Source organism: Passer domesticus, chromosome 17 (assembly GCF_036417665.1).
Source record: "Passer domesticus isolate bPasDom1 chromosome 17, bPasDom1.hap1, whole genome shotgun sequence".
Lineage (NCBI taxonomy): Eukaryota > Metazoa > Chordata > Aves > Passeriformes > Passeridae > Passer > Passer domesticus.
In genome coordinates this window covers 10,727,099-10,742,119 of record NC_087490.1, presented here as the reverse complement: position 1 = coordinate 10,742,119, position 15,021 = coordinate 10,727,099, and the positions used below count along the sequence as shown (strand labels likewise).

The 15,021-nt window shown below is 42.3% G+C and overlaps 2 protein-coding genes across 4 annotated transcripts in view; one reads left to right on the top strand and one right to left on the bottom strand.

Moving 5' to 3' along the window:
* Positions 1-358: 358 nt before the first annotated feature.
* Positions 359-14,055, bottom strand: RSRC2 (arginine and serine rich coiled-coil 2). 2 transcript variants are annotated; one of them, XM_064393108.1, is made up of 10 exons: positions 13,805-14,055; positions 11,449-11,605; positions 10,876-10,919; positions 8,083-8,273; positions 7,078-7,221; positions 3,607-3,729; positions 3,429-3,508; positions 2,636-2,868; positions 1,342-1,431; positions 359-1,022 (listed from the first exon to the last, which is right to left on the bottom strand). In XM_064393108.1, exons 1-10 carry the CDS (start codon positions 13,808-13,810, stop codon positions 843-845), a joined length of 1,248 nt encoding a protein of 415 aa, XP_064249178.1. In that variant the 5' UTR covers positions 13,811-14,055; the 3' UTR covers positions 359-842. The 2 variants fall into 2 exon arrangements, with proteins under 2 accessions (XP_064249178.1, XP_064249177.1); XM_064393107.1 differs by lacking the exon at positions 13,805-14,055 and adding an exon at positions 9,880-9,957 and having other exon boundaries at positions 8,083-8,295.
* KNTC1 (kinetochore associated 1) overlaps positions 13,954-15,021 on the top strand; it is a 31,291-nt gene continuing 30,223 nt past the window's right edge. The window contains exons 1-2 of one of the 2 annotated variants that reach the window (XM_064393085.1): positions 13,954-14,074; positions 14,779-14,913. In XM_064393085.1, the coding sequence (XP_064249155.1) occupies positions 13,964-14,074; positions 14,779-14,913 (246 nt within the window). In that variant the 5' untranslated portion in view covers positions 13,954-13,963. The remainder of the gene's footprint in view (positions 14,075-14,778; positions 14,914-15,021) is intronic. The other variant, XM_064393086.1, reaches the window with a different exon arrangement.

The window sequence follows — 15,021 nt, the reverse complement described above, 5'->3', positions numbered from 1 at the left end:
ACACAGTCGAGGGGCCACGAGGCGCGGTGCACGCTGGGAGGTGTAGGCGCCGCGGCGCTAAAGCCGGGCCGCAGCGCTGGTCGTACTCACAATGGAGGACGCGCTCCTGCCTCCAGAACCGGCACCGCTCCCGGTTCTGGAGATTTTCTTCCTCTTCTGAGAAGGGGAGAGCGGTGGAGAGAGATGCGGCAGCATGCAGGACAAAAGTATTTGAAATAGGGTATGTATCAGCCCCTCACTGTATATTTTAAGCAAATCCTACTTCAAAAGAACCAAAGCAAAAAAAACCTCCTTAAATTTTCCCTTTTCTGAAATGGTTTATGGGAGTTTGGCCCAAAGGACAAATTACTATATGACCTTAGAGAAAAAAAATGTCTTTATTATTAACCAGTTTTTTTGCACTGGATTATGTGCCTATTGGCCCAGAGCGCTAAATAACATCTACACAATGTTTCTTTCATGTTTCAAGAATTGAAAATAACTGTACAAGGTTAAAGTACAAAAGTACACAAGACAGTGGACACGAAATATCCATGTATGAGCTCTTCCCATCTGCTGCTTGGTTTGAAAAGTAGAACTTTAACTAAAAAATACTGTCCTCCTCTAGTTCTGTCAAGTTTAATGGAAGTGGGTATAACCTGATTACAACACTAACACCAGTATCACTAATCTGATATTTACAAAAAAAATTGTATTTTTCAATAAATTAAAGTCAATGCAACACCCATGCAAGCTAGAATGCTAGCTTTTTGGTGAACAAGGACCCAACATGTGAACAAGAACCTTCCACAGTCTCAAACTTCAAAACAGCCTTTTTTGTTTGTTTTTTTTTTTTTCATTTTTCAAACTGCATCCATTCCTCGCATGGAAGATGTGAACCCCAATCCCATTCCTCTTTGTGTGTGAGTCTGTGATCTCGCCATTTCATACTGTGCATCCAGATTTCTGAACACCTCCTCCTGCTGCTTCAGGGTTTTGTAACTCTCCTCATCCACGGAGCTGCAGCCAGCCTCATCCTCGCTCTGCAAGCACAACACAGACATCAGCTCTGGGCAAGGGAGCCTCACAAATTCTTACAACATTCAGAGTTCCAGCATTTGGGTTCATCGCTGCAACATTCTAGTGCAGAGCTTCTCTCTCAAGAAACACACAGGCAATCACCCAGCTGATTTTTACATTAAATTCAGGTTTAGATGCTGCTTTTGAGCTTAATAAATACTTCAGAATTCTTAACTACATCAGGTTAACTTGAAATCTTTACTGGGTAAGGTACACTAAAATACAAAGTGAAATGGTTATCTTGCAATTAATAATCTTAATTAAATATTCAGAATTCTTTACCTTAATGCCCATCAGTTTTCTGAATTTAACATTTTGGTCCTTGTTTCCAAAATTTAGTTTTTCCCATATTTCTGCAGACTGTGATTTATCCTGTTCAGATTAAAAGAAACAAAAAAAAAGTGTCACCTTTTTACATAAGATTCCATTAATAGCACAATAGAGCAGCAAGCAAAGGAGCAGTGCTAGAGACAAAGCCATTCTGTACCAGGGCTGGAAGTGAAAGGTTTCCAAGTCTGACATTCCTCCTGCAGCATCCTCACAGGAGCTCTTTGTGAGGGAAGCCTTCCTAACCAGAGTGTTCAAAACTCAGGTATGTTCCCTCCTTTGGCATTTCCAAAGGTCTGGAAGCTTGGTTGGAATTCAGGTTTGAAGTAAATTATGGGAAAATGAATTTTTTTATTGGAACTGATCAATACACAGCACAATTCAGGAAGAACTGCCCAGAGAGCCCTCAGGGTTCTCCTGCCCTCCCTTTTGTCTCCCACCATTGCCATGGAAACTGGTTTGTTTTTCACATCTGATGGAACAGCCTGTAAAGGTAAGGGAGCTTGTTGTGTAACTGCTGCAAGATGGAAACCAGCCTAACAAACACCTCTTTACCAGAGTAACAAAAGCAAAAATACTAATATTTAAGTGGCCATTTTTTCCACAGTATCAGCAGGCAAAAGCTCTACTGAAATCCAGCAACTTCCTGAGAAAGCAACTGCCACAGCTGCCTTTCTTATTTCACTCATTGCAAAGGCATTTGACAGAGCACAAAGGATTATTTGCATTCCTGAGTTTTGTTTGGGTTAATTTTGCATTACTCTGCTCCTGATAAGTTAACCAGCAACAGACTTGCCCTTGAAGGGGACACAACCATCACGTGAGAAATCTCTGCAGTCCCAGAAAAGAGGGGTTTTGCACTCCATACCTCAGCCATCCCTTCCCAGTAAAGGGAGACATCTGGGTTTGAGGTTTAGTTACAAGCTGTAGGTAAACTCACAAAAATAACACTAAGATCCAATTATACCTCTGAAGCTTTAGGACACTGAGGGTTTCCTTGAGTCTTGTGTCACAACCATTTATCACTGAAGCACCAATTATCTTTGTCCTTGCACTCCTAAATCACAGGATATTCTGAGTTGGAAGCGACCCACAGGATCACCAAAGTCCAACTCCTAGTTTTACTGTCAGGCTGATATTAAAAATTGCTAAGAAATATGAAAGCTGGAAGTAACACTGATCAGCATCCTTAAACTGAGTGCAGGATATTCCCAAACAAGCTGATGAAGGTAAGAAAAGCCAACATTACCCCTTCCTTTTTGCCTTGCCAAAGCATCTTCCGCTTTTTCTCTTGCTCAGCAAATTTCATGGGGTTCACTGCTGCTGGGTTGTAATAGCTGGGCACAGCTATGCCAGTCTCTGCCAGGGCCTTGGCCTGGAGCGCTGCCATCTGAGCTGCCATGGCAATCTGGGGGGTCACCTGTGTCCCCGAGGCCAGCAGAGCAGCGACGTTGATGACGGAGCCTCCCGTGGCTGCGGCCGCTGAGGAACAAAGGGAACTTGCCAGAAAGAACTTTGGGGAAAACCCCAACACACACAAAACCCAACCACCAACCCGCCCCAGAACCAAACAAAAAAGCCAACCCCCTCAAACACTTCCTTTCAACAGAAGTGGAAGTGCACAGATAACAAGTGAAGGATAAAACACATGTGATTTCTCAACTAAGGAGTATGTCTCCAGGAGTTTTAGTAAAACAGGAACTTGAAGTGAAACTAATGCACTTTGTGGTTCTAAATGCCCCTGAGCAAACAGCAATCCAATGACCATCATGAAATCACTTTAACAGCCAAACATACAACATTTTTCTTGTACACTCAGCAAGTAATAAGAAATCCCAATCATTTTTGTTGGGGTTTTGTTTCTTATGTTTAGTTTTGGTTTTGTTTTTTTTTAACATTTCTTGTTGTTGTTTTTCTCATTAACAATTCCATAAAGACAACCTGCCCATCTGCTGGATAAGACTACAAAACTCCTGTAACATAAACCTATCTATCTTCACTCATACTACTGCTCAGGAATTCATCTAATACACATGCTCTACCTGCAGCCATTTCCTGTTGCTTCTGTTTTTCAACCATTTCCTTCTCTCTCTGTTCTTGCAATTTCTTTGCTCTTTCCAGCCTAGAGAGACACATGAAAATAAAAATATTTAGACGTGCAAAATCAACATCAGGTGCTTATTCGTGTCACATATCATCAAAACCACCACAATTTCTGACCTCCTGGCTAAGGCTTCCTGTGCATCCATAGCTGTGTTCCGTCCCCGGAAAGGCGGCGGGCTCGGACTCCGGCTGTGGCTCCTGCTGAACCTTCGCGGCTTTTCAATTCTCTTCTTTCGCTCTCTGGAACCAAATTTAACAGTTGCTAAAACAATGAAGGTACACATGCAGCTTAATACTTCATCAAGTATTTGATCACATTGAAAATTTATGCTTTATGATTCATTGGAGCTCTCAAGAAAAGCTTTCAGAGAGTTTATATTGCAACAGTCACCATATTGCAACAGTCACACAGAGCTAAAACTGAAGATTTCCAGCTGTAACAGAATGTGCAATTTGGGTATTCATTTACCCTCCCATACTCAGTGTTCAGAACAAATAGATCTGCTCTAGAGATTCTACATCCTAAGGAAAATCATCTAATTTCTGGTAAAAATTGCAAGAGAACTTGAATGAATCAAGCCAGAAGAATGTTTTAAAACCATAAGAGACCTCAAAGCACTGTAATTATGCTAATAAGAAGCATTTTGAAGAGGCTCCATTTAAGAAGTGGAATAGTACTTCAGGAAATTACTATTACTCTCCCCTCTGTATCCTCTTCCCTAAATGTGCTTTGAGGGACTCTATTAAGCTGAACATTTGATTTGTCTTGAGTTTCTCTTGGGAAGAGAACTCTGAAGCACGAATTACCTGGAGCATGACCATGTGAAAAGAACACAGTTAAAATGTATTTTTAAGCAAAATACCAAAACATTCAGTTCAACTCTTCTTCACTAACCTTCTCCCCACCTCCTTCCAAGCAAGAAACATTCTTAGAACATCTATACCTAATCCCATCTAAACAACAGCTGCCCAAAACACATATAAAAAGTGCTACTAGCAGCAGTTCTGTGTGCCAGGATCATCACTCCCTGCAGTGCAAGAGATAAGGGTTTATCCCAGTTTAAGCCTCTGACTCTGGTGTTGCAAACAAAGAAGTCACAGACACTGGAAGCGCTCAACAAAGGTTAATTCACAGGAGATATCACTCACACTTTTCTCTGATTTGCCATAACCAGTAAGTTGAGATGCACAGAGGTGTTTCTGTAATTTTTGAACTCAAATGTTATTATCACTCATTTGGGGCAACAGCTAACTGGGGATAATGGCTAACTTGACAACAGCCACTTTCCATGGCATTCAGATTTTCTCTTCTGTTTGCAACCAGGGCAGCATCTCTAACATCATGAAATGCAGAGTGAAGTTACAAAAAGATCCTTGTTTACATGACAAATCTGGTAGAATACAAAGGAGGCAAGACTTATCTTTTCAGAGAAGATGACAAGATGCAGATTCAGGCACTGGGAAGTGACAGATCTGCATTCCTGAGATAAGATGTAATGCCTGTTTCAAAGATACCTTCATTTTTCCCCGTGCTGACTACTGTTGTTTGGTCTTGCCTTTGGTCTGTGATGCTTTATTGCACTGGTAAACATCAAGGAAATAAATATTTGAGCTTTTGTATTAAAGTATTTCCATTTGAAACAAGCAGCTGCTGTCATGTTTTCCACCTAGCACTTAATCAGAGCCAAACAACTAAAGAATTGCCAGGAGGTTTTATGCACTCACAAACCAAATGATTGCTTTAAATGCCCATGAGAACAAATCCCCTGAAAATCCGAGTTTGAGATTATGCAAAGAACCATCAAGAGAAGGTCAAACTCTGCTATTTACAAATGTTTCTGTCACAGCCTGCTCACTGTAACACAACAAAAACTGCATGTCAGGAATGAGGAAATCCCCTTCATAGTAAGTTTTAACAGGTAGACTTCCACATCACATTTTTCTGGCTTGTGCAGAGTTTGCCTTGAGGACTGCCCCATAAGTCACCTTTTCTAGGCTTTGTCTGAGCCCTGAACTTGATGAAGTGTTCTAGTTCCAGATAAAAAAGACTTGTGCCTCATTTACCTCCATTCTCTAGGATTTGTGAGACACAAACATAACTTAAAACAAAAGGATTCTTGCAGTATTGTCCACCAGCATCCCACAAGGCCTGTTTCCAGCTGGAGAAATTCCTAAGCTATGACTATCCCTTACTTTTTCTTCCCACATTTCATGTTCTGTGTCAGGTAATTTGAATTCCACTGCAGAAGCCAAAATCTGTTCTGGGACATGAAGTTTTCATGGGACCGTTACACACAATGTTCAAAGTGACTTTTAAACAGAGCACATTAGCTACAATAACTGGAAAAACCAGGAGCTGAAGCCTTGCACAACATGCTGAATGTAGCTTAAATACCATCCATTAAATACAAGTAACTGAACCAACTGCAGACCCAGCTCTACTCACCCCAGCTCAATGTTTGGTAGAAAGTGCATGTCAAAAACATGACACAAACCAGGTAATTCAACTACTTCTCCAGAAAGGTAAGTCTTCTGAACACTTTCACAAGGGATGCTGTAGCATTACACGAGTGTGATGGTTAAGACTCCAATGTTCCACTGTAATGCTGAGTAGTCATAACCAGTCATAGAACAATTAAAAATATTCTGGTGAAAACACTATTAAGAGAACTGGAACAGTCAACACTTTCTAGCAGCTCTGCAGGGACACTGATTTTCATTCAAACTACTTTCAACAAAACATCTGCAGCAGTCATTAAGTTACATTTCAGCTTCACCACTGAGAAAATCCTACAGGGCATTAAGAATGCAAAGGTGATACAGAGACTCTACACCAAAATACTGAATCCATTATCACTATTGAAAAAATTAACTTCTATACAGTGATGAAAATGGCAACTCCAGCATATCCCAGGTGAGGTATGGAAACTCAGCTCTGTCAAACAGACCCAGACCAAGCCAGTATGTGTCTAGATCAAGTGCTTCTAGAATTTAAGGAAGAAATCAAAGCACTCGGGAGAAAAATTAATGTGATAAATAGTCTCAAGCTGCACTTGACAAAGAGGAGCTGGTAATCACTAACACTGAAGAGTACATTCATACCAGAAATAATCCATCTGAACTAAAATTTATCTTAACACCACACCAATTGCAACTTCACAGAAAAATTAAGTTGACTTCGTGGAGCTGATCAGAATGATTTATTTATCTGTTCTGACAGCCAAAGACTCCCAGTTAAACTTTCTTTTTACCATATATACACAAACTGAAGGGATAAATACAGCAGTATGCCAACCACGCTACTATTGTATCAAACACAGGAAAAGGTCACCTGTATCTTATTCTACACTTCTTTCCACTTAAATACTATTGCAAACAAGAAGTTACACTATGAAAAGCCAAGAGCTTGATACACTTCAACTGTCTAGGAAAAGTGTTTCTGTAAGAACAAGCAAACCGCCCAGTCATGAACCCAAAAGCCAAACACATTTACCTGCACTGAACAGCATTAACTGATAAACCCATCACATCAGCCCACCACACAATGTCCAACCAAACACCATCATGTATATGGAAGGTAACACATACCTGCTTCTGCTCCTAGATCTGCTTTTACTTCTGCTTCTGTGCCTGTGTCTAGATCTTGATCTAGAGCGAGATCTGATGCGCCGCTTTCTCTCTCTGCTGCGGGATCGGGATTTTTTCCTATCGCGACTTCTACTGCGGTGACGTCTGAAACACACGGCCCCAACTCTTACACGTGTTCTCAAAACGCAGTTTGTGCTTAAGGACTCACACAGGGGTTCACCACCACAGGGCAAAATGCACCAGGCAGAGTGAGGAGACTGCAAACTACACATGGAAACGCTCATGCCTGGAACAGGTTAAGCTGTAGGTCTAAGGCAAAGGAACCACCAGCCACACTGAGCTGCAGAGTTCTGTAAATAACCATACTCATCAACACTGCTATTTTTAGTTATTCATTAAAGTATACACCTTAAAACCAATACAAAGCCTAACTAATCTGATGCAGGAGTCTTAAATCCAAGGCACCACAACCCTGCTCCTCTCTATGGTATTCTGAGACCTTTGGGAAGAGTGAGTGCCCAAGCTGCAGCCTGTGAGCCACCTCCAGTCCCTCAGCCTGCCATCAGCCAAAGTTTGTTCCTTGCTGCACATCCCCCAGCTACAAAGGGAGAAGTTCTGCTGGCAGCAGCCTGCTTGTCCCAGGCAATTTTCCTACCCTCAGAACTGGTGGGTGGGCTACCAGGCAAGCACTCCCTCTGGAGGATGTCACTGTAAGGTGTATTTGCTTTCCTGTCACTGACAATAAGGTACATTTAATAATCTGTTTCGTATTTTCTATACCAATTATAAATGTGAGACACATCCCTATATGAAGTCTTAGTGCAATTTTGTACTTTTATTTCAAAGTAATCTGCAAAATAACTATCTACAAATGCAGTACCCGGTGAAAACTGAAACATGCAACATGAACTGATGCTTTACAAAAGGTCAGGAATGGAACTCGACAGTAATTCCACACATGGCTTTTGGAAATGCACTCACACAGCAATCACATCAACAACTCACCTTTCCCGAGACCTGGATCTGGAATGACTCCTCCCTCTGGACGATTTTCTGTCTTTGCGTTTATGCCTCTCCTCACCATTTTCAGATGAATTTAGGCTATCTCTTCCCTTGTCAGAAGAATGCTCTTTGTCATTGTGATCTTCAGATTTGTGCTTCTTGGAGGACTTCTCTTTGGATTCATGTCTTCTTGCCTGTTTTAAGAAGAAGTTGGTTCTTTCAGGAAAATAGTGCAACAAAGAGAGTTAGTATGGGTATCAGAAGATAAAAATGCTAAGTTGTGATGCAACATTAGTAACCTTAGGAGTGTGACTCAATCAAGAGCCACGGCTGCTTTACCTAATGCCACCAACTACCCAAAACTGTAAATGTACACTATCATTTTTCCCCCTTTTTCCCTCCTCCCACTGTCTAGAAAGGATTTTTAAGGTATCCATCCAGGTATCTTTACAGTGCTTCCATAGAAGACTCACAGCATTGTAACAAAAAAACCTGTCATTTTCAGTTACTGTCCCATTCCAAGAACTTAAGTACCTATCTTAAAGAGCCTGACAATTTATGAATATGCATATATATATACAAACACAGTTGCAGTGATTATTTAATATTTCCTGAGCCTTCCATGTAGAAAATTACTAAAATCCACATGTAGTTCCAGACAAACTATTTTGCTTTTAGAACCAAAAAAAAATCTTCTAGTCATCATTAGGCAATTATTTTCTAGAGCAAAACTCTCTTCAAAAACTTCCAACAGTTTTTACAAAGCAAGGTGATCATTTACATGGCTGACATCCCATTTTTAGTATTTCAAATGAACATGCATCACTCAGACTTCCCACAGTAGTTTTAAATTACAGATATGCTGTTCCACTATACCGCAATTCCTTCCTGCAGTGCCTCTTAAAAAAAAAAAAAAATAAGATTCCTTTTTATAGCTGCAATGCCAAAAATATTTAGCAAGGTCAGGTCTGATTTTTGCCAGTGCTTTCCTTAGACTAAGTCGTGACATCAACGCCCTTTCTTAACATACCCAGTGTGTTCTGAAACCTTTCTGGCACAAAAGCATAGCCCACGTAAGTCTTATGTTTAAACACTGTTCTGCTCAAGGCACAAACTAAGCATGATACATTCATTTGAGATAAATCCCAATTATTCAGGAGTTGTTTGTTTGGTTTTCTTGCTTATCTAAATATGTTAACTATTCACAAAATCTTTTCTTCCATCAGAACTCTCTCTCAAATGAGTCTGAAGAAGATGCTATAATTGGTTTCTGCCCATTTGCCCAAGCCTAATTCTTTATTAATATGTATCCATTTCTAAATACATTTGATTATTGTTCTTCAAGTAAGCAAGAATATTACATAATTTTCCTGCTTTCACAGTATTTTACTCTTAGTTCCTTTAATAATCAGTTCTTACATCTGAGGTTACCTGTACACTAATTTTAAGCATATATTTATATAAGCAGTTGTTCTCACATACATACTAAAAATTACTGATATTCAGCATTTAGTCTACAGACAGAGCTTAATGTTGCAAATGAATGACAACAGTACATCTACTGTGGGAGATCATTTCTCATCTGTTCACTCTGCTAAATAAATTGTGTAAGATTAGATCCAACAGCCTGGCAAAGCACTGGACAGGATTTTTAAACACATTTTTTAATAATTAAAGAGTCTTAGAATTTTTTAAATCACATTTTCCAGACACACACTTAGTAATAAAACCACCATTATATCCCATAACGGATTTAAGATATTTTTAAGGGAAATATGAGTTTGAATGACTAATAGTTACCTTATCATGAAGTAGGCTTATAATTTTGCTATCTGAGTCTGCAGCGTCTTCAGTTCAGTCTCTTCGCGCATTAGCACGCTGAGTATGATTTATTATAGAAATGTTATCATGTGAGCTAAACAATATATTATTCAATTTCACAAAAACTCGCCTAGATTTTTCTTTTCTTTCCTCTTTTTTTTTTTTTTTTTTTTTTTAACAGAGCTTCCATTGGAATGGGAGAAGGAGAAGTTCCTGACCCGGGTTTGAGGTTATAAAGTGCCTTATCTGTTCCAGCTATTGCCCCACATGGCTTAAGCTTCTTTATGACTATTTTGATGCTCCTGCTTTGCTTGTTTCAGCTCTTCTCTGGTGTGTGAGCCAGTTATTTTTAAGGCATTATTGATGCTGTCTCTTCTCACTCCCTATATATTCACACACACATATTCTTTTATTTTAAGAGACAGCCCTCTGAAATTTTTGCTGCTACTGTCACATTTCCAGCTGACTCAGCTTGTTTGTCAAGCTGTGACAGCCTTTACAATTAAAGGATGCAATAAACAGAGCTTGGTGTGATGGCAAATTACTTTTAATACACCTAAGTAGACAGGTATGTGTTATTCAAAGTCCTGACCACTGACCAGGAACAAGGCCACCAAAGGCTTTTGGATAATGGAAGCTCTGTAAAAGTGTTCAAGAACACCATTCTACTTCTCCACATGAACTCTCTCTTTTGGATGTTTCCACAAAAGTTCTTAAAAAAAATGAAAAAAAAAAAAAAGAAAGAAATTAAGTTACTAGTTTCTGAAAGCATTTTCTATAAAACTATTACCTTGTCAACATGATGGCTGCAATCATGCTTCACTATGAAAGGCTCTCCATATCCATTTTAAGCTTAAAGTTCTCAATTTCTTGTACTTACCATAAAGTCATTTATATAAGTTTACACATATGTGCATTACTATAAGATACTTTTTAAGATGTACAATTACCTAAACGCTACAAAGTGTTAATTACCTCTTTGCTTCTGCTCCGGCTTCTGTGTTTTCTTCCTTCCGTGTCTGGAGAAGAAAACATTTACTGTCATTTACCACGATAAAGAAGAGATCCCTGGCTATAATCTTTCTAGCTCCTTTCAATTATTCCATCCCTCAAAGTCAAGATTTAAAAAACAAACTGCACTATTTGAGAATCTACTGCAGAAAGCAAACTCTGGCTGTCAGTCCCAGTGCTTTGCCTTTATTTAAGCTCTGACAGTGAAAAACTAACCCACATCACACTCCCATCATGTTCTTCTGCCAGGTAACCTTATTCTTGTTACAACTGTGCAAAAGTATCCCACAGTCTAGGCTTGTCTAACAAAATGAAACAAAATGGGACAGTTTCCTGTTTGGTGTGGTCTGACCATGCCAACACTGATAAGACCTTTTCCCTCAACAGATTCAACATTCAGGATACACCCTGGAAGTTAGCAGATCCATTTTTTCCCCAATTCCAACAAGTCACTAGGGCTCAGTCTGCCTGTTTTTCCCCAAATTGCTCCTGAGGGAATTCAGCTGCACAGGCAATCTGCTCCCACCCAGCCCGTACCTGACTTCCGTCTCCTCTCCCTGGACCGTGAGCGCGACCGCGAGTAATGATGCTTTGATGTTCTGGGAGAACTGGAGGCGTCTGATTGTTCCTTCTTCTTCTCTCTTTCTGGAGAGGATTTTTCTGGGACTACTCCATCTCGTTCTGTATCACTACCCTACAGAGAATTTGTAAGAAACAGAAGCTTAGGACTGCAAACCAAGAAAAAACCAATTTACCTCCTGCTTTCTCTGAAGATATATCTGATTTTTTCATTGTAAAGACAATGCTGTGGGCACCCCATGTTTAGGCAAGAGCTTTATAGACCTGCAGTGAACTGTTTAACTGCATGCAGATTGGTTTTTCAAGATTTTAATAAAGAGATACAAAGTTCACCTTTTGCTCACTACATTAAACTGTATTTTACTTTTTCCATGCACTTCTGAGAGTCTCAGTAACACGAAATTCTGAGGCAGAGTTTTCTCTAAAAGGTGTTTGTAGGTCAAGCACTTTTTAGCATTTCCATGCCCAGGACTGCTTAAGGTCAACGCTGTCCCAACAGGTCTGAGTGACCAGTTTGGGCATTACTGAGGCACAAAATCCCCAGAGTTCTGAAGCATGACATGAACTCTGAAGGGAAATGCAGGAAGGTGCATTAGGGTCAGACAGCTCACTCTGGAATGAGGAAACACCTCACCAGTACCTCTGCAAAAAGATTTATTTGTAGGAGACCACACACAGGTCACTTACACCTGTTCCAAGACCACATTTTTACCAGATAATGAAAATCAAGATGTTCCCTCTACTCCTTCTAAACACTGGCCTAGGAGGATTAAATAAAATACCTGACTTTGTGAAATCAAGATATTCTGTGACTCAAAACAGGAAAACCTCTCAAATGTTCATTTATATCCACTGCTTTGAAAATAAGGCAGCTACTTTGTCTTAAACCACACCAGATATTACAAATTGTCATTAATACACTGTGTGCTAATAGCACACTTTCTTCATGACACACACAGGTAAATATTTGGATTTATGTTTCAGCTACTACTGTTTACATTGTGAAGCTATTTGAGAAAAGTGAGAATATGAGCTAGGAGTATAAATCAGGTGGGATTTAAAGCACACTATCCAAGTGAAACTGAGCCCACTGCCACCACTTCCAAGGCTACCAATCTCATTATTTACACAGTGCTGCTCCTTAGTGCCCTTGTGCTCTGCACCTGAGGGAAATCTGTGCTACAGAAAAAAACAGCAATTAAAAACCTGACAGAGTTCACGGAGATTATTCTCAGTTCTCAGACTGGCACCAGGCTCAGTGCTGCCTTGAATAAGGCTCTCACCTACACTTTAGAAGAACCTCTAAATGTAGTAGTAGCATCTTTAAGTGCAAAACCAAAGTACATAATTAAAGTCCTTTTACAGAAAAATGTACCTCATTCTTAACAGCGTAAGTTATATAACAAAAAAAAAAAAATCCCAAAATTATTGTATAAGAATTAATTTTCTCCAGAAGTTTAAAGTCCTCCTGGCTCTGTTTCACCACTGATCAAACTTTCAACACAAGAACTTTAACTAACAGATTAGACATCGCAAAACGCTTAAAGTCAGCTTTAAAAAGTTTTATCACTTTCCAGCCCTGTTTGTTGGTTTTGGGGATTTTCTTTGCACTCAAAACTATTTAACAACTTTTGAAAAAAAATGACCATATCAGGTTAACTCTCTGATAACTCTTACTGAGTCTTCAACACAATTAAAGGCGAAATACCTTTGTACACTACCAAATCACAAAATTTTTTTCAGAGAAGACAAAACCACACTTAGACCCTGCTTGAACATGAAGGGATGTGGTAACTACAGCAGAGGAGTTTCCCATCGATATTAACCATAAAAAGCAGGATGGGAGCGAATTAATTGAATGCAAAAAAAAAAAAAAAAAAAGAAAAAAAAGAAAAAAAAAAGGCCGTGACCAAACACAAAGGAAAAGGGCGAAGAAAAGGAGAGAAAGGAAAAATTAGCACGGCAGGTCGCTCCCCTCACAGGGAGCGACACACAGTCCTCACGAGAAATACCAGTACGGCCAGAGCACTTCTCCCCAAAGCCATGGATCCACCAGGGCTCAGCCCCAGGGAGTCTTCTCCTCTCCCCAGGCCCCGAGGATCGGAACAGAAACTTCTGGAGACGGCGATTGAAGCGGTGGGCGCAGCGCGGCCGCCCCTCCCCGAGCCCATCATGGCGCCGCAGCCCAAGGCGCGGCGGGCGCCATTTTGTGCCTCCGCGCACACGGCTCCCGACCGGGCCCTCCCCGCCTCTGCCCCCCGCAGCCCCTTCCCCGCCACCCTCGCCCCAAAATCCGGCAGCGACCGCCGCTCACCGCCATGACCGAGCGCCCGGGCCGCCGCCCCTCAGCAACGTCCTCGCAGGGCTCGACCTCCCTCCGCTGCGCGGCCACAGCGATCGCGCGGCCCCGCCCGCCCTCACTGCGGGTGCCCGGATGTGGCGCCGGGGGGAGCGCGGGGGAGCGCGGTGCTTTATGGGCCGGGGAGGCGCCTTCGCGTTCCAGGAGGTTTGGCCGCCACCGCGACCCGTTGAGCCTGTCCCGGCTCCCGCCAAATTGAAACCGGGGAGCGGCCGAGGGGGCGCGGTGAGGGGAGCGGGGGGACCGTGAGGGCACCGGAGTGTCAGCGGTGAGGGGAGCGGGGGGACCCTGAGGGCACCGGAGTACCACCGGTGAGGGGAGCGGGGGGGACCGTGAGGGCACCGGAGTGTCAGCGGTGAGGGGAGCGGGGGGGACCGTGAGGGCACCGGAGTGTCAGCGGTGAGGGGAGCGGGGGGACCCTGAGGGCACCGGAGTGTCACCGGTGAGGGGACCCTGAGGGCACGGGAGTGTCAGCGGTGAGGGGACCCTCTGGAAATAGGGATGTCACCGGCCACGGTGAGGGACTGGGGTCCCTGTGGGCAGGGGTTTGTCACCCCTGTCAGGGGCAGTGGTTCCCTGAGGGCAGGGGATGGGGGTCCCTGAGGGCAGGCAATCCCTGTGGGCTGGGGTTTGTCCCCAGCAGAGGGGATGAGGGTCCCTGAGGGCAGGGAAGCTGTCCCTGAGGGCAGGGATTCTGTCCCTGCGGGCAGGGGGTGCTCGCAGCTTGGTGGGGAGCGCTCTGGCAGTGAATTCACTTGGTGAAATCTCTTCTCCCCAAGCTGCCAGGCCGGGATCATCACTGGCTTTAAACGAGCTCTGTATCCTCACAAGGTTTTTGTACACAGTGCTACCCCCACACGGTAATAAAACTAATAACTTACCTGTAGCCACGTAACATTTCAGAGATGTTCCTGAAATGTTTATCCCAGGCAAAGATGTGGAACGAGATCGAGCTCCTGCTGAACGAGGACACCACGGGGCAGCTGCCGGTGGGGCTGGGCCAGGAGTGTGGCACCGCCTTGTACCAGGTGGACACACTGCTGCAAATCACGTCTTCAGAGAAGGTACAACCCGTCAAAGCTGTGCTTCCGTCCTTCATTAATTTGTATTTTTTGTATAATAATTACCTGGGCTCCTTTGCTGTGTTTTCTGTGTGAAACAACCTTTCCTTC

What these genes read in the sequence shown, in the direction of transcription:
- RSRC2 (XM_064393108.1), bottom strand. An exon ending in AGATCCAGGTCTCGGGAAAG is followed by an intron (nt 7,222 to 8,082) that starts GTGAGTTGTTGA and finishes CGTGTGTTTCAG; the next exon opens with ACGTCACCGCAGTAGAAGTC. An exon ending in GCAACAGGAAATGGCTGCAG is followed by an intron (nt 2,869 to 3,428) that starts GTAGAGCATGTG and finishes TTTGTTCCTCAG; the next exon opens with CGGCCGCAGCCACGGGAGGC.